This window comes from Acanthochromis polyacanthus, chromosome 8 (genome assembly GCF_021347895.1).
Source record: "Acanthochromis polyacanthus isolate Apoly-LR-REF ecotype Palm Island chromosome 8, KAUST_Apoly_ChrSc, whole genome shotgun sequence".
Taxonomy (NCBI): Eukaryota; Metazoa; Chordata; class Actinopteri; family Pomacentridae; genus Acanthochromis; species Acanthochromis polyacanthus.
Window position 1 is genome coordinate 29,815,679 of NC_067120.1, and position 19,462 is coordinate 29,835,140.

The 19,462-nt window shown below is 41.5% G+C and overlaps 1 protein-coding gene and 1 long non-coding RNA gene across 5 annotated transcripts in view; one reads left to right on the forward strand and one right to left on the reverse strand.

Moving 5' to 3' along the window:
• LOC110946415 (cytochrome P450 2F2-like) overlaps positions 1-19,462 on the forward strand; it is a 61,100-nt gene that overhangs the window by 2,595 nt on the left and 39,043 nt on the right. The window contains exons 3-11 of one of the 4 annotated variants that reach the window (XM_051951685.1): positions 413-565; positions 685-845; positions 2,541-2,609; positions 2,748-2,852; positions 3,041-3,176; positions 3,642-3,727; positions 3,840-3,941; positions 4,038-4,179; positions 4,285-4,844. The exons of 1 other annotated variant lie outside the window; for it this stretch is intronic. In XM_051951685.1, the coding sequence (XP_051807645.1) occupies positions 413-565; positions 685-845; positions 2,541-2,609; positions 2,748-2,852; positions 3,041-3,176; positions 3,642-3,727; positions 3,840-3,941; positions 4,038-4,179; positions 4,285-4,472 (1,142 nt within the window). In that variant the 3' untranslated portion in view covers positions 4,473-4,844. Of the gene's footprint in view, positions 1-412; positions 566-684; positions 846-2,540; positions 2,610-2,747; positions 2,853-3,040; positions 3,177-3,641; positions 3,728-3,839; positions 3,942-4,037; positions 4,180-4,284; positions 4,845-17,702; positions 17,897-19,462 lie in introns of those variants that run through there. 2 more of the 4 variants (XM_051951686.1, XM_051951684.1) reach the window with 2 other exon arrangements.
• Positions 4,281-19,462, reverse strand: part of LOC127535019 (uncharacterized) — a 54,053-nt gene continuing 38,871 nt past the window's right edge. The window contains exon 2 of the long non-coding RNA XR_007943654.1: positions 4,281-4,434. This is a non-coding gene — a long non-coding RNA (uncharacterized LOC127535019). The remainder of the gene's footprint in view (positions 4,435-19,462) is intronic.

The following is a 19,462-nucleotide window of genomic DNA, read 5'->3' on the forward strand; positions in this document are numbered from 1 at the left end:
TATAAGCAGGGACACTGAGAGGGATTGCTTTAGTTTTGTATTAGTTTTTTCTTGTCCTTCTATGGTTTGTCAAATAAATGAAGATTAAAAGTATTAGTGCAGAACAAACTGATCAGCTTGAAGACAAAGAAAAGAAACAATGACAATTTCTGTTTTTTTTTAAGTACACAAGATTGTCAGGACACTTGACTATTGTTTCTATGTGTAACTTTATAGGCACAGTTTATGAAATGACTAATCTGACTTTACAGTGTCTTGAGTTTTAAAGTACATAAAGAAAACACAATTAAAGTACTGTGGAGAGCACATAATGACACAGGTGAGAAAGTAAATGTGATTTGGAAAAGGACAGCAATAACAGTCGTATTTTGAGATCATACTTGAACTCTTTGTGCTGCTACATCTGTTGTAGGTGTGATTCTGGCAGATTATGGTCCTCGCTGGAGGGAGCATCGTCGCTTTGCTCTGATGACTTTGAGGAACTTTGGTCTGGGGAAGAAATCAATGGAGGAGAGAATTCATGATGAGATTCAACACACTATAGAAACGTTGGACAAGAGCATCGGTATGAAGTGTGCTGGTTGACAAAACTCACGTTTTGTTGTGCTTTTGTTTCTGTAATGTTCTTTTATGTTCTTGAATATCCTGTGCCATATGTTACTTTGTATTATGTCTCTTCTACAGGCAAAACTATGAGTCCTCAAGTTATGTTTCACAACATGTCCTCCAACATCATCTGCCAGGTTTTGTTTGGTACACGACATGAGTATGACGACCACTTTATCAAAGAGGTGGTTCGGTGCTTCACTGAGAATGCGAAGATCGCCAATGGACCGTGGGTGATGGTGAGTACAGCATGTTTCTGAGGTAATGGTTTGACTCACCAGATGCTGGTTGAAGGGATAAACCTGCCACTGGCCAATGAACTCAGATGGCATTCTTTCCCCATCTGCTATCTGCCCACGATGACTGTGATTGAATCATAGCAGAGTGATAGTGTGCAGCCAGACCATTAAGTTCTACAGAATGAGCAGGTTAAGTGAGACGACTGAGGCAAGTTTGACATAGTTGGGCTGTCTTTATGTTAGGCTCAACAAAACCTAAAACTTGAGTCAGACATGACAGTATCATGATGGTGGTTACCAACTTTCTTGGTTAAGGCAGGCTTTCTGCCTCAGACTCGAGGAATTCAACATATCATGTGGCTCTTTGCCAAAAAGCATCAATGGCCACCTACTGCAGTCAACAGGCTGTTTTATTGGAGATCAATGGCAAATATAATAGAATATGAAGTTAAAAAGAGCTGTTATTGCTAATGATTCAAGAGATGTATGCTGGTAGAAAACTGGGAATTGTGTGTCATTATATTTATTTTAACAATCAGTGCAGATAGTTATTTCTAACATTACACCTGCACCTGAGGACCTGAATTGTTACACTGCATATATTTAACATCATACTGTATGAAGTGCATTTAGGTCTGACACTAACAAACAATGTAGGATATTGCTTTAGCTTTCGGCAAAATCAAAGTGACATTAATGTTGTTGATTGAATATTCTCTGCAATCAAAACCTTCCATCCATTATTTACACACCACTTTATCCTCCAGGGTTGATCAGAGTGAAGGCAGAGGACCATCACAGGGCTACATATAGAGACAAACAACCAATCACACTCACATTCACACCTACAGACAATTTAAACTCACCAATTAACCTCAGCATGCTTTGGACTGTGGGAGGAAGCCAGAACACAAGGAGAACATGCAAACTCTACACAGAAAGATGCCAGGCCCAGGCTGGGACATGAACCAGGGGTCATCCACCAATAGAACAATTTTGTAATCTGTGTTTTATTGACTGCAGCACCAGCATAAATCAGTCATGGCTGCAAATGAGGACCAAACCTAAAAATATATGTTCGCAGTTTCTGCATCGCCAGCTGAATATATGTCAGGCTCCATGGTAACATAATGCATAGAGTATGATACTTTAACTGCATGACCTCAGTGAACTGTTTTAGTAATGTACAACTCAACAGGTTTGCAGATCAATCTGTATCACTCACAGAGAATCATCAGAAAATGATCTGATCAGAGGGAAAGGCTTCTTAATTCTGATACTCTTAATATAGCCTGTTTCGGACCAGGTTCGCTCTGCTGCATAAACTCCCATGGTGAGCTTAAAAGAGAGCCACCATTGTGACACTGAAAACTCTGACTTTAAGCTCACCATCATGTACTAATCTTGCTTCATAATACAACCCTCAAAGGTATTAAGCAGACTCAGATATCTCACTATGGCTACAAATCTACAGCTGCTCTGTGAGGCTGCTTTGAGTCGGATGCTTAGTTTAGCATGCTAGCATTGCTAATTTACCAACTAACATTGAAAAGAAAGCACAGCTCAAGTCCGTTTCTTCTTCGAATTCAAATTAAACACCTGACTACAAGGTTGTCCGTTCAGAGCAAATTGTGTCTTGAAGCAGAATCTGCAGATTTGGGTTCAGTTAAATGAACAGTTTCTCTTTCTTTGCAGCTGTATGACTCTTTTCCTATGATTCGAAGCCTGCCATTGCCCTGCAACAAGGCCTTTGAGAACTCTAAGGTAATGTTGAAAGTAACAAACCACACACACCTATACTGTAATGACCAACACACATACTGTGAGCATGTTGTCAGTGGAAAGACAAATGTACATACACACGAACTTTGAGTGATGTTTCATATATATATATTTTTTTAGATTTGTAAGGGTCTTGTTAATCGTTTGGTGAGCGAGCACAAGAAGACCAGAGTCCCTGGAGAGCCTCGAGACTTTCTTGACTGCTACCTGGATGAACTGGATAAGGTGTGTGGAACCAGTCAGCTCACTATCTCAGACGATATGTGTGCAAGATTACAGCCATTTTAAAACTGACATTTTGAAAAAAGACAGCTGTAACAGTTTGTTTTTTGACACAAAGGCTTGAAGTCAGGCATGTGCATCAGCACAGTAATATTGCATTTATCTTCCAGTGATCATGCTCTTGTTTTTAGGATGCAGAGGATTCTACATTTTCAGAAGACAAACTGATTCAGTATGCTCTAGATCTTCACTTTGCTGGGACTGACACAACTTCCAACACCCTGCTTACTGCTTTTCTTTACCTGATTAGCCACCCAAACATACAAGGTAGACCTGCACATGCATTCCTTGTTTGTCTGTTCCTATAATTTAGACCGAACTGAATGGAATTTGTAAAGAAGCCTCTACTCTCTTTTATTTAGCCACAAGGCTTTGGACCCATGTTAGCACGCACCATACTAGGACTCTGAATGACACAGTTGATTAGTTTTAATTTTTCTCAATATATTGTGCATTCTCATGACTGACATCTATTACTCTTCAGTTTTGTAGCTTCTCTACACATGAAAGCTTCATTATTCCCTGACTCTCATTTAGATGATTAAGCAACTCAGTTTTTCAGTTTTATTTCAAAATATGGACAGACTGGCGACCTGTCCAGGGTGTCCCCTGCCTTCGCCCGAGTCAGCTGAGATAGGCTCCAGCACCCCCTGCGACCCCAGTGAGGATAAAAGTGGTGCATAGAGAACGGATGGATGGAAAACAATATGTGATGTTGTCTTGCCCCCTCAGAACGATGTCACCAGGAGATTGACAAGGTGTTGGAAGGGAAGGATCGGGCTAGTTTTGATGACAGAAACAACATGCCTTACGTGCAGGTGCTGTATTGATCTATGTTTTTGTGGTTGATTTCCTGAGAGCCTGCGCTCATTTTCTTTTCTGCCAAGTCAAATAATTCTTAAGAAAAAATGTAAACGTCTCTTCATCCAGGCTGTGATCCATGAGTCGCAGAGGATTGCCAACACTGTTCCACTCAGTGTCTTCCACACCACTACTAAAGACACAGAGCTCATGGGATATTCTATTCCAAAGGTATGGGGAAAATGGTTGAATATGTTTGGGTAACACAGACAACAAAGTTAAGAGTCTCCATTATGACCTTTGTTTCTCTGGCAAATTTCTCTTCAGGGTACGATGATCATCCAGAACTTGACCTCATTGCACAATGAGGAGGGACAGTGGAAATATCCTCATGAATTCAACCCTGAAAACTTCCTCAATGACCAGGGAGAGTTTGTTAAACCAGACGCCTTCATGCCTTTCTCTGCAGGTATAAGAGCATTAAAAACTGTATCACACTTGGAGAGGGAGGCACAGATAGAGTGAGTCTAAGCAAACTGTTGTAGATGACCTGGAGGTGCTTTTTATTCCTCAGGTCCTCGGATGTGTCTGGGAGAGGGTCTGGCTCGTATGGAGCTCTTCCTCATCATGGTGACTCTGCTGAGGAAGTTTAAGTTCATCTGGCCTGAGGATGCAGGAAAACCAGACTTCACTCCTGTCTATGGTGTCACTTTGTCTCCGAGACCTTATCGCATGGAGGTCCAACTCAGGTCTTCGGAGTGAAGTGGCCTTGAGATCCAGAGCAGAAACAGTGCAGATTGATTTAAATGAACATAGAAAAACACTAAAAGCACTGCAGATTTGATGTTGATGCATGTTTGTGATATACATGTGTATATACCTTTGCTTGTGGAATAAAGATTTTCTTGTCTAGTGTAATTTTCTGCTTCTACAAAGAACCTGCCTGGCTCTGTGTATTTGGTTGTGAGCCAGCCAGTTTCCTCAGAGATTCCGTGCATCTCTCAGTGATTAGCTCATGGTCTGGATGGCCTCGTTGTGTTGTGTTTAATGACATTTATTATTTCACCTATGAACATTATTTAGTGCACTTTAAAGAAAGGTCCAGCAGTGGAAGAAATAAAAATATTCATTATATCTGCACAATGTACAGTCTGTTATTTCTGCTCTCTTTACTGGCTATCAAAACCAGTAAAGAAAAAAAGTTTTAAAAAAAAACACTAAAGTTATCTTGATTGACCATAAAAACCTGGATGTATGGTAAGAACAGTGTATTTATGTAAGTCACAGGCTTTTTGTTTTTCCTAAAGATTAATGAGGAAACTGAGCAGACACTGCTCCATTCAATGTTCAAACTGTTGGTGTCCATGATGCTGGTCAGATGTCGTTTAGTAAATCTCCTACAATGGATTTGCTCCACAGAGACACCAACAACTCACGACCTTCTGATATGAACGGTCACTTGTCTGAGATGGACCCTCAGTCCTGCTTCAACTGCAGCAACTGGAGTGTTTTTTTGAGAATACAGATACAGATCTCTATGAATTTACAGACACTGTGTCATCCTGTTTGTGATCAGCTTTGTGAGGAAGAGGCCTACAGAAGTGAAGGCTGAATCCTGTGCAACCAGGCCAGAAAGATGAAAGCATGAAAACAAGTTGGTGTAAGGACAGACTGTAAGAAGCGATTGTTGGTCAGCCACACCTTTATAACAAATCATCAAAAGAGCTGTAGTTGATGTAGTTGCTGCTGGACTCTGGATGAGCTTTGATTGGTACATATTTTTTCGTTGACAGAACCAAAACACAGTAGGAAGTTCTCATATTTCCAGAAATTTGGTGCAATGTTTGCCCACCATGCTCAGTACATTTAGGAATAATCACTGCCTTGGTGCTACAGCATAATCTGTCACCAGCTGCCATTTCTTCATGTGTTTTTCTGTGTTCGATATGAGGGGAAATGCTCTTACTCTAACACATGTAAGAGTCCTGTTTATGTGCTGCAATTTGGTGTCATTGTGCTTAAAATCCTCCACAACCAGTTCCCACCTGTTTGTGGATCGTAAACATTCCGACAGGGAGGCAGCAGCAGGCGAAGCTCCTGAAGATGCAGATGGCACAGCAGTCTACATGTATACAGACGGCAGGTCTTCTGGTGTCATGGTGTACTAAGGAATGTGCTTGCTACTGTGGAAACTTCAGGATTCTGGAATGGAAGTTTCTGAAGTGGGCACTCGACATAGACATGATCAAGAAAAAGGCACATCAGAGGAGGTACTACCTGCCCCCGCTCAAGAAATACAACTTGCCCCAGGAGCTCCTGATCCTGTTCTAAATCATGATGTTATGTCTTTTTTTTACCCTTCAAGTAGCCCCTTGACACCTATTGTCGCGAATTCGCAACATACTACTTTGATTCAGACTGCAACCGAGATAGGGTATCCATTCCCCCATGCCGGATGTTGCATATTCAATACCTCGGAACCTTTTGTAAGCAATGGTTTCCTGTAGGACCGGTCGGAGGGGAACCTAATTATATATCTGTTATTATTATTACTATTATATATCTACGTGTCTGTGTTCTATGTAATGTAGCCGCAAGGGGACACAAGCCAGTGTCTTATTGTGCTGGTCCCAAGCCCGGATAAATACAGAGGGTTGTGTCAGGAAGGGCATCCGACGTAAAACTTTGGCCAAATCAATCATGCGAATCAAATGTATGACTTCCATACCAGATCGGTCGAGGCCCGGGTTAACAACGACCGCCGTCGGTGCTGTCGACCTACAGGGTGCCGGTGGAAAATGGGCTACTGTTGGTCGAAGAAGGAGGGGAGGAGGGTGTGTTCGTAGGAAGAGAGAGACGAGGAACACCAAGAGTCTAGGACTGAGAGTAGGGACTTTGAATGTTGGAACTATGACAGGAAAAGATAGAGAGCTGGTTGACATGATGCAGAGGAGGAAGGTGGACATACTGTGTGTCCAGGAGACCAGGTGGAACGGTAGTAAAGCTAGAAGTTTAGGAGCAGGGTTCAAGTTGTTCTATCATTGTGTAGATAGGAAGAGAAATGGAGTAGGAGTTATCTTGAAGGAGGAGTTTGTTAGGAATGTCCTGGAGGTAAAAAGAGTGTCAGATCGAGTGATGAGCCTGAAGCTAGAAATCGAAGGTGTGATGTTCAATGTTGTTAGTGGGTATGCTCCACAGGTAGAATGTGAGCCGGAGGAGAAGAAGAAATTCTGGTTGGACCTTGATGAAGTGATGCAGAGCATCCCTAGAAGTGAGAGAGTTGTGTCAATCAGTATAGCCTTCTTTAACCCTTTCCTCAGGTTAATTCAGGACCAGCTCTCCGTTTAAAGGGTCAGATTCTATCTGCCTATTAGAATTTACCTAACAGGATTCAGTAGAATAATTAAGCTGGTGTCGAGGAATACTCGCCTAGGTCCTAACTGTCTTCTTCCAAACGTCTTACCCCTCTTACTTCAATAAGTACTCTCTCACTAAGCAGCCCTCCTAAGTAGTAGAATTGATTTATTGATCATGTTTGTTAACGACAGCTTTCCTCTTAAAACTGTGGCACTTGTTGATATTCCTCGGTTCGTTTTAGAGGTTTGGAAAACTAACCTCAGGGGTAATGTTTAAAGTAACTAGTTGGATTAAAGTAACCTTTAAGAACCATTAGATTTAATGCACACAATCAGCTTAACTTTTACCACTATGCAGAATATGTGAATCATAGCAATCTCATAAGACTTCTCTTAAAATGCAATATAGCGTTTTATTAAGCAATTATTAGCAGGGACACAACATTAATTCATGATTAAACAATTTAATTAGTTCTGATTATTTCTAACTTAACTAAACTAAACTAAGCTGAGCGTACCTAAGAATCTTCTCTAATTAGTAAATTTAGGAGAGAGAGGACGGACAGTGTGGCCACCGCTGTTTCACCCAGTCTTGACCTGCATCTGGGAGAGCCACTCGATCGACCAGTAGACTCGGTACGAAGTCTTCTTTCTGGGCGAAGGGTGTTCTTCCAGGCAGGGGGAGTGGAGAGGTCCCGATAGCCAATCGTTGGTCTGGCAGTTATCTTTTGTAGCAGCTGGAACACAAGTGCGGGTGTCTCAGCTGTCTTCTCAGTTGGGTGGTGGTGGTGGAAAGCCCCCGTCTCACCAGGCTGTGGTGGGTCACTGGGTCCTCCAGCCCCGGGGAGTGGAGCAGCCCTCTGCTGCTGCCTCCTTCGCCTCTCTGGATGTCGTAGGTGCTTGTCTCTCTTCATCTCTGTAGGATAACTGCAGAACCTCTTAGGACTCTCCATCTCGCAGAGTGTGGTCCTCGCTTGTTGAACAAAGTCAGAAAAAGACTTTACCTCCAACGACGTTCTCAGCGATCTCTGGAGCCTAAGTCCTGCGTTGTCTTCCCGTCTCTAGGGCAATAGATGCGGTGAAGATTCTTCAGAACTCCGGCCAAGTTCCCCTTTGCAGCTCCGGCGAGCAGCATCTCCCCCCTCCGGGGGAGAACTCCGAATTCAGTGTCTGTGACTCTCTCTTTTATAGTGTCATCCTCTAATACACACACATTATCTGTACGCTCAGTTGCTTAACTATCAGGCTCACAACAACTACACACATTGTCAAGGCCTGCTCAAGGCACATTCAAGGCATATTCAAGGCACAATGGTGAAGTAATTCTTCATGCGCTTCCTATAACCATATTTGGCCACAGAACTTCCTCAATGTCCTCCTTTCTGCAGTGTCATGGTGACTTCTGCTTTTTGCCCTGCACACACAGAGCTTAAACAGGGATTACTTTAGTTATCATTCACATTAAGCTGCACTGAATCACTTTTTAAATCATTTTTCTTAGCATGATCAAATAACTCATTTTAAATCATTCTCTTCTATAGCAATAATCATTTCAGAATATATATCAGCCTATTAAAATCATTCTTGCATCAAGCATAAGCATAATCATGTGGTTAACTTATATAGTTTCTCATTTTAGCTTTTCATTGGTCTGCTTAAAGCTTTTATTTAGGGAGTGGTTGCTCCTGGGATCTCAAATAACTAGGCCCCACTTGACAGTTGTCATTGGTGCAGACTTCAATGGACATGTTGGTGCAGGAAACAGAGATGATGAGGAGGTCATGGGCAGGTTTGATATCCAGGAGAGGAACGCAGAAGGACAGATGGTGGTTGACTTTGCAAATAGGATGGAAATGGCGGTAGTGAATACTTTCTTCCAGAAGAGGCAGGAACATAGGGTGTCCTATAAGAGTGGAAGTAGGAGCACACAGGTAGACTACATCTTGTGCAGATGGTGTCATCTGAAGGAGATCAGTGACTGCAAAGTAGTGGTAGAGGAGAGTGTAGCCAAACAGCATAGGATGGTGGTGTGTAGGATGACCCTGGTGGTGAAGAAGATGAAGAGGGCAAAGGCAGAACAGAGGACCAAATGGTGGAAGCTGAAAAAGGAAGAGTGTTGTATGACTTTCAGGCAAGAGTTGAGAGGCAGGTCGGAGAGTACTTGGTGTGTCATCTGGTAGGAAAGGAGATAAGGAGACTTGGTGGTGGAATGAGGAGGTGCAGGAGTGGATCCAGAGAAAGAGGTTAGCTAAGAAGAAGTGGGACACTGAGAGGACTGAAGAGAGTAGACAGGAGTACAGGGAGATGCAGCGTAAGGTGAAAGTAGAGGTGGCGAAGGCCAAAAAGGGGCTTACTGTCACGCAACAGAGTAGAACCCAAGCAGCAGGCACAGACAGGAGGGTGAAATGAATGATGATTTAATGAAAACTAGAATATATGAACAGAAAAAACTCTTAATAATGAAAGCAGGAGGGAAACAGCGGGGAGGAGAAAATAAACTAACCTAAACCAAGGGCGGACCCGAAGGCTGAGATAAACTAACATAAAACTAAACTAAATTAAAAGGGAAGGTGGCTTACGGAGTCCAGGGAGAGGTAGACGGAAGAGGCGGGGCCGAGCTGTCAGAGACGGTGGGGGAATTGAGTGACGAGGGCTGGTGGAGCGGGCAAGATCATCTGAGGGGCGACGGGGTCCGAGGAGCAGGAATGTGATGAAGGCAATCCAGTACCAAAACAATGTTCCGGGGAAACGACATGTAGCAAGGAGGCTGAAGTGGTGTGCAGGGTTGACAGAGAGTCTGTGTCGCAGAGAGGATGGAATAATGATGCAGCACTGAGCAGCGTCTAGCGCCCTGCTTTAAACGGCGCTGATTAGTCATTTCTGCCGGCTGCGTTCTCAGCACAGCCGCTCGTCGTTATACTGATGAGCCAGCGCATCTGAGCAAGAGGAGTGTGACACTTACGATGACTTGTATTCTAGGTTGGACAGTAAGGAGGGAGAGACTGACCTGTATAGGTTGGCAAGACAGAGAGACAGAGATGGGAAGGACATGGAGCAGGTTAGGGTGATAAAGGATAAGGATGGAAGTGTGTTGACAGGTGCCAATAGTGTGATGGGAAGATGGAAAAAGTACTTTGAAGAGTTGATGAACGAGGAAAATGTGAGAGAACGAAGAGTAGAAGAGGTGACTGTTGTGGACTGTTGCTGCACATTACAGGCAGTTTATATGAATGACTTTGACGGCGAACATTGTATAATTTCAACAAAAATACACCATCTCCTCTCACACTTTAGACAATGTAGTTTTTATGCTTTTAGATGCCGTGTCTCAATTGTTTGAAGTCCAGTTCCTATTAAGTAGTTTACCGCATTCAGTGGTGGAAGCGGCTGACGAACTCCATTGCAAATGTTCCCATTTAATTTCGGACGCTAATTTACAAGATAAAATTAAGGATGTCGAATATGAAACAAACACTCGTGAATGGTGAGGAGCAGCTCTTTAATTCGGCATGAATTTAAAAAAAACACAAATTCGATTTACTGTGATATTGTGAGATTTGTTTGTGGTGATGTAAATTAGCCATTCAACAGAGTCCGCTAACATTAAAGTGACTGTGACAGTGTCTGTGTTGACAGACGCAGAAAATACATCAGGGTTTTGTTTAGGTTGTTAATATGTAATAGTCTGTCGCTACTTTTGAAGGTAAAAAAATACTTGTAGTTTGCTGGCTGTTAGTTCCGCCATTTGTTTTGTTTGCTGTTTGTGCTTTATTAGAACAGGGTCACGTGAATAAAAAGTTTTGCTATTTTTAATAGTAGTGCTGATTTCAACCCCCAAATGTCCGTGAAAAAGACTGACATGACAGGCTCCGCACGCAGATTCACCTCGAATCAGGAAGCGCCTTCATCAGCGTAGCCGGCTCATTAATATTTATGTCCGTCGGATTACCAGCCAATCACGAAGCGCGTTCATCAGCCGGCTCATTAATATTTATGGTAAGGGAAAGTGCCGTATCCGTAGGCCACAGGCTACGGGTACGGGTCCGTATCTGTAGACACTACCTTTTCAATTTGTTTTGTTTTAAATTGTCTATTAACCTGGGTGCACCCTTTAAAATAAAATAAAATAAAATGTCTCTTGTCTCCAAGGAGGGAAAAAATTAAGGATTGTTCCTTTAATCTTTCAGAGTTTCTATTCCCTTAGTCCTACCACACCGGCAAAACGACAGCCGAAGAAGAGAGGGTCCACTCGTCACTCCAGCTCTAGCTGATCACACAGTTGGCTCGCCATCTCCCATCCAGGGAGAGAATCCAGAATCCAGGGTCCAAAATCCAAGGTCTTCAAAAAACCCAGCCTGTATAGCACAACAGGGTTTAATTTAACTATTCACTTCTCTTAACTGTACAGTTTATAATTTCCAAATATAAATCAATATCCAGTAATGTAACTTCACTGTTAACTTATGACAAGGTAACTGTTGTTAACATATTAAACAAATTTAACTTCACCATTTTCCCTTTACGATGAAATCAAAATCATGAAATGACTGATAAACAATCAATCCACGTGAATGAGCATAAAATCATTCAGTTCAATGCCCACATTAGATTAAAGTAAATAAAATAATGCAATCATGTAATATCCTGTACCTGTGTGCACAGCACTGCACTACACAGAAAAAAATAGCAGTCTCATAACCCATGACACTGAGCTTAATGATCTCATTTCACTCACACCATGTAACAAGCACACATACTCCTTTTTCCATTTACACACATGGTTTTTCCTTTTAGCACCATAAAATAAGCAACACTGAGCTAATGCTTCAACTCGGTGGCTAACACACCACGAGGACATGAAAGTAAACACACGGACAGCTAACGCTTCAACTCGGTGGCTAACACACCAGGAGGGCTTGCTAACTCATGAAGCTAACACACATTCACAGCACTCACCGGGGAAAGAAATTTAATCAACACAGGTAAAGTTCCCAGGGTCGCTTTTCCGTGGTCCGCCAGACACTCCAGAATTGGCTTAAACAGTTGCTTTTCTTCCACAGTTCCTCGGTATTCACGGTAAGTATTTTTTTTCCTACTTTTTTCCACTCCGACTTCTGCATCTCTGTCCTCGTCCTGCCACTGCACGGTGCTCTGGTTGTTCATCGTCCGGGTCTCACTAAAATGCGCCAAGAGGGCGGGACATGCGCCAATTTCTCCCATTAGCAATTCAGCTACACTCTGTGAGCGAATGGCATTTCTTTCTCTTCGCAGCATCACCAAAGCGAACTTTGACCTCTGGGATAAAATATATACATAAATAAATGAAATACAGGTTGAAATAAAGACTGCAATTAGGAATGAATGAAAATCACTGTCAATGAAAGAAAAATATAAAAGTAAAATATTTTAACTGTTGTAACACTTTTTTTTTTTTTTTTTTTTTTTTTTACAGGTTACACAGGAGTCTCCATGGACTATGATGTTTGCAGATGACATTGTGATCTGTAGTGAGAGCAGGGAACAGGTGGAGGAGAAGCTAGAGGCGTGGAGGTTTGCCCTGGAAAGGAGAGGAATGAACGTTAGCCGCAGCAAGACGGAGTATCTGTGTGTGAATGAGAGGGACCCGAGTGGAAGAGTGAGGTTTCAGGGAGAAGAGGATGAAGAAGGTGGAGGATTTTAAGTACTTAGGGTCAACAGTACAGAGCATTGGAGAGTGTGGAAAAGAGGTGAAGAAGCGTGTACAGGCAGGCTGGAACGGCTGGAGAAAAGTGTCAGGTGTGATGTGTGATAGAAGAGTTTCAGCTAAATGAAAGGAAAGGTTTACAAAACTGTGGTGAGACCAGCCATGTTGTTTGGTCTGCAGACAGTGTCCCTGAGGAAAAGACAGGAGGCAGAGCTGGAGATAGCAGAACTGAAGATGCTGAGGTTCTCTCTGGGAGTGACCAGGATGGATAGGATCAGGAATGAGTACATCAGAGGGACAACACATGTTAGAGGCTTTGGAGATAAAGTCAGAGAGGCCAGACTGAGATGGTTTGGACATGTCCAGAGGAGAGAGAGTGAATATATTGGTAGAAGGATGCTGAGTTTCCCACTGCCAGGCAGGAGGCCTAGAGGAAGACCAAAGAGGAGGTTTATGGATGTGGTTAAACAGGACATGAAGGCAGTGGGTGTGAGAGAAGAGGATGCAGCAGACAGGGTTAGATGGAGGCAATTGATTCACTGTGGCAACCCCTGAAGGTAAAAGCCGAAAGGAAACGAAGAAGAAGTGTCTGTGTTCTATGTGTAATAAATTAACAATATCCACTCAGCGAAAACACACAAAAATGTTTTTTTTTATTTAATTGTAAATAAAATCAGGTGTCAGGGGGTCAACTTTGTCTATGAATGTACATATCTATCAAGTCTCCGCCTCTCTCCAGCCACTGCTCTGCTGTTCACTGCGCCTCAGCACACCAGCTCATCTACAACTATGCCTAAACACTACATAACTACTCCATCCTACACATTGACAAGTTGTAATATTAGACTTATTCACATGTAGAACTGTACAAGTAGATAGATTGGCTCTTTATTTTTTCATGTATGAAATAGTGAAAGTCTGAATCTGTATTTCTGATGCTGTCATTAGTAAACTGTCGTTTCAAAGTGGAAATGCTCAGCCATGGAGTGGCTAATCAGGGAAGAACTCACGACAGAGCGGGGAAATCAGAAGACTGGAAGAGGGGCTGAGTTGAGGGAGCCAGGTGTGGAGGTGAGATGAGGAATGAAGAAGCTGACAGGTAATCCCAATGAGGAACAGAGTCCGGGGAGCAGGGAGACCGAAAACATGGATGATGCCATTCAATTACTGCATAAACAACAAAATTAGAGAAATTCATTTTAAAATTATACATAGATATTACCCAACAAATGAAATGATATCAAAGTTCACTGACATTGACTCAAACTGTTGTTTTTGTTCATTAGCCACAGAAAATATCATCCACCTCTTTTTTAATTGTGCTAATACAGCTAAATTATGGCGAAATATTGAATCTTATCTATCACTTAAATTCTCAACACCAATAAATATTACCTTTAAACACATCTTAACTTATTTTCACCACAAAAATAGAAAGATTGCTAAAATAGTAAATGTGTTTATATTATATGGAAAATATCACATTCATAAAGCAAACTTTTCAAACTCAAAACCAATATTTACTGCATTTTTGACTGACATAACAAATTACTTTGACTCATTGAAATGTATATGTAGGATTTCTGGATATATGTTTTGATATATGTTTGTAAGGGTTTTCTCCACCAATTATAACCATAAGATTATAATAATGTTTCTGTAACTGGGGTTAAGATTACTTTGTGCAGAATTATTAAGTAGTCTAACTAGTTTTCGGCCAGCGAAATATTTGAGTTAGCCTAAAAATAATAATGCAGCATCTGAAACATCTCTTGCTGCAGACAAGAAAAACCTCAAAGTAATCAAGGGAATTATTTTAGCTCAATAATGAATGTGAGTAGAATTTCGGTAGCTGAAATCAAATACAAGTTAGGGACCAAGATGTGAACAATAAACCATTGAGTCAACTGGATTTAGTTACTAAACATTTATTTACTAACAACAACAACAACAAGACAACAACAACTAACTATGATTAAATGATGTCTATCAGCTAAGAGCACAGCAAACACAACAAGCACAAAGCACTAACACAAAACAAACACTAAGCAGAATGTTAATGACGGGGAAGGAAAGGAATAGAGTACAATATTACGACGCAATATTGGGAGAATATTGCGTTATAATATGGCGCTCTGGGAGGAAGGAATTAGAAGACCACACCTGAAAGCAGCCGTAACTTTTAGGAAATGCCAATGTGAAAATTTGCCAAATGAATGGATTTAGGGAATCTAAGAATTTAGAGGAATGCACCAAGTATTCAGTGATTGAAAGGTACTTGCGTGCCCATGATGATGATGATGATGAAGGTGACGATGATGCGTGCGGTCCGGTCGGCCTGTGGAAGCGGGTCGGAACAACGGTGGACAGAGTGGAGCCTCAGAGTATTGAATAGCAAGTCGACTTCAAAATTCAGGAGAACTCAGGAGAACTCAAAATGAATCAAAAGATCTTAGAGTGTTGCTATCAAGAGAACTCAAAATGGTGGTTTCAGATGTGGTCTTTTAAAGGGTGCCTTTGCATATCATTAACTCAGCAGGGGTCTGGTACATCCCCTGTCAGGGAAGGCTGATCTCCAGATGACCCACAGAGTTACATTTTCAGGTAATTTCTGTAACTTTCCAAAATATTGAAATGTGGTGAACATAGTTTATCTAGGAGCGTTACTGATAGATAGCTGATTAAAATGGTACCAAACATGTTCATATGTGATCGGCAGACAGGTTAAAATTATGACATTGATACTAATCAGGAGGAATAAAATATTAAAGTAAATCAAGAGGTAGATTAATCATGAAGTCATTGAAAAGTTCACTTGTTTGGTCAAATGGATGTACATAAAAGGAGTTTTGTCCAGAATTGGGAGATGATTGTCTTTGTTAGTTTTGGTGTGAGTTCAGAGTTCCTTTGTCTGTGCATGGAATGTCTTTGAAGTGATCCTCCAGGTTTCTGAGCTTCCTCTCTTCTGTGGTTCAGGAATCAGTCAGAATTTTATTGCCCTCAATTTGTTTCCTTTGAGGCTTGATGGTGCTTGGGGTATTTGAGCCAGTCTCTTGCTAAGACAGGTTCAATACACATCCTGGAGGTCTGTATTGGGGGAATCCTTTAAAGTCAGCTCTCGGCATCGCTTCCTGCTGACTTGGTTCTTCCCACATCCATGCCATGCATGTCCCACATCTGGCATGGTATCTTGGTATCACTCTTGCTTCGCTGATCAAAAGGAGAGCCCATCTCCATCCTGTGGCTGCAGAGGAGCTAGGACTCCAGAGCATAGGTGGAGAAATAAACAAAACTCTGTCCTGGTTCTGTTTCATTGTTGATGATGCCTGGTGGATCTTACATATAACAAACAAAAGATCCACTGACTTATGTAATATTTTTGAAGAAATTATGTAAATCTGTTTGTATTCTCCGGTTTGTCTACTAATGTCATATTTATCTATTGATTTATTTATTTTTATTAGTTTTTTTCCCCTTTGAGTTTATTGTTATTTTTCTTTTTTCCTTATTGGTAACGTTAAAACAAAATGAAGTCTATGTATGTGTAAATACACCCCACTGTAAATAATGTATTTATCCATCCATCCTCTATACACCGCTTTATCCTCATTAGGGTCGCGGGGGGTGCTGGAGCCTATCCCAGCTGACTCGGGCGAAGGCAGGGGACACCCTGGACAGGTCGCCAGTCTGTCACAGGGCTACATACACAGACAAACACTCACACTCGCATTCACACCTACGGACAATTTAGAGTACTCAATTAACCTCAGCATATTTTTGGACTGTGGGAGGAAGTCGGAGTACCCGGAGAAAACCCACGCATGCACAGGGAGAACATGCAAACTCCATGCAGAAAGATCCCAGGCCCACCCCGGGAGTCGAACCAGGGATCTTCTTGCTGCAAGGCGAAAGTGCTAACCACTACGCCACTGAGCAGCCCATAATGTATATATGCACAATAAAAAAAAAAAAGGGAGCAGGGAGACCGACAATGTAATCCAGTGAGAGAGGAGGAGTCCAGGTAGCGGCATGTGTGTCGCGTTGAGCAGGGTGAAACAAAGAACGGGGTGCTCAAAGGGTAGGGAGGGGTCTGTATGTAACTACCAAGGTGAATAATGGCTAATTTGCATATGGTTGCTAATCAGTGACCGAGGGTAAGACAACAGAACAAAACGGTAATTGAATCAAAGAGTCTGGTAAGCAATTGCAAATCGCAAGGTGTGACAAGAAAAGGTAAGATCTGACGAACAGTGGCACAAAATAAAAGATAAAAGAATTGTGGATAACTGTTTGAAATAGAGTGACACATGACAGTATCTGTAGCAAAAGGTCTGGTATTTTCTTCACCACACCAAACTTTTGAACAATAGTGTATCTTCTTATTCCTAGAATTTCCCAAAACTTATTTGGTATTATAAGTGTGTTAGATACAAGATAATAGGTTGGAAAGCAAATGTTAGCAACAGGTAGTGACTCTCAGTATTTATTCACAAGGAAGAAACTGACAAGTCCACTGTTACTTTTAAAAATCAAACAAAACAGAGAAATAATGATTGAGGTTTGATATTATTCAGGTAATATAATAACTGAGCACTTTACCAGGAATAATCACACAAATGTGAACTCTCTATTAGTAGTCACTTCAGCTATTATGCAGTGGCAACTCACAGAAGTCAGTGTTTTGTGGCTGCCAGTGTTACTGAGTGAGCACACCAACAATGTTGATGAATCAAAAGTTCAAGCACTTACAATTTGTTCCGTAAGATATTGCTTTGTCTGCATTAAACTTAAATTGTTCTGCCAGCTCAGTGAATCAGATCCTGTCAGAGCTTGTCCCTCACAGTGTGTGTGTGAGCAAATGTTGATCACTTACCTTTAGTACAAAGAAACAAAGTACACCAGGAGAGGCAGGGCTACGAGCTGAGCTGCCCTTTTATATTGGGTCTAACCAGCTAGCCTCCTCAGTGCAGTCCAACCTGTTCACCATGTTCCTTTCAGTTGTGCTGCTGTGGCTCTGCATTTTCTTCATCGTCCTTCAACTCAGATCCCGAAGGCCCAAAAACTTTCCACCTGGACCCACGATCCTACCCATAGTGGGGAACCTTTTGCAGCTGAATCTAGAGAACCCCTTGAAGGACTTTGAGAGGGTAAGAAAAATGTTTTCAGTGAGTGAAGCTGCTCTTTCAGTGTCTTAAATTGTTAGAATCATTGATAGAAGCTCTTTAATTATATGTCTAAATGAAAAATACTTGCAGCCACTGTTGTGCTGTTCTTGAAAGTGGCAGTTTCAGTGCTTTTTGTCAGTACACTTTGAGACGAAGCCTCCAGTTTGTACTCTTTATCTGTGATTGTGTAACATATTGTCAGGTCAGAGTTGACTGCACACTTGGCATGCATCTAGACATTACTATCGGTCATAAACATTGGGTGTTTTCTTATTTCTTCTGTTGATAAGTTTGTGTTTGCCAGGTGATTATCATTTAAATGTGGTTAAAAGTTGTTTGCTATGTGTGCTCAATGCATTGAAAATTCACTTCAAACAGCCACAGCAACTCCTGTGTAGAGAAACAATGTGTTTGAGGATGATGTAAACTCCTGCATTAATCTGAGATCTGACAGCGTGATGTAACTAAAGACTAAATAAGTGTAATTACAGGATGACCACTTTCTCCTATTGCCAGCTTGCTGGTATTACCTGTTGTAACATTTTCTCTTCATTTTCTTAATATATCATTATTGTGTGTTACTCTTTCAAAATAATTTTTAAATCTCTCACCAGTTGACGCTTCTCTGCTGTGTCTGTCTTTGCTGTGTTTCCCGGCAGGACAATATTCTCTGAACCGCACCAAAAGCCTTTTCAGTCAAGGGATTTAGAAAAGTGATGGCTTCATCAATCCCTTGAATTGAAAGCATTCTGTCATTTTGACATACAGCACTCTTCTGCTTATGTTCTTCATGGCTTCATTCAGAAATACCCATACACAGTACTGTAAAGATCTGTGGTACACACATATCTGACATTATTACGAGATTGGACAAGAGTAAGTCTAAACAAATAGCAGCTGATCAAAGTGCACACAACTCTCTCTCTCTCTCTCTCTCTCTCTGGATACAGTCATATGGCATTTAATACATATAGGAAATGGTCCTAAACAGCTGGAAGCAACAAACTGTCATTCTGTGTGTGACAGCTAACCTAATGTGAGGACATTTAAGCCAAAACAGTGTAACTTGCTGTTGATTCTAGCTAGGACTGATCTGCTCTCTTTGCTCTCTCTGGGATAATTTAGAATTCAGAGAATTTCTTTCTTTCATTCTTTGGGACACTGCATAATAATGAACATAGAATCTCATAATAGCTTTCACAAGATTGGAGTAAACAAGCCGAATTTAGCACAAGGCTAATTTCCATCCATTTCATCAAGTTACTGGTGCTGCAAATGCGTGCAGCTCTCTTGAAAAATGTTCCTGGATGCTACTGCTATCTGATGCTGCAGATACAGTGCCTTGTGAAAGTATTGGGCCCCCTTGAACTTTTCAACCTTTCGCCACATTTCAGGCTTCAAACATAAATATTTAAAATTTTAATTTTTTGTCAAGAATCAACAACAAGTGGGACACAATCGTGAAATGGAACGAAATTTATTGGATATTTTAAACTTTTTTAACAAATAAAAACCTGAAAAGTGGGGCATGCAATATTATTCGGCCCC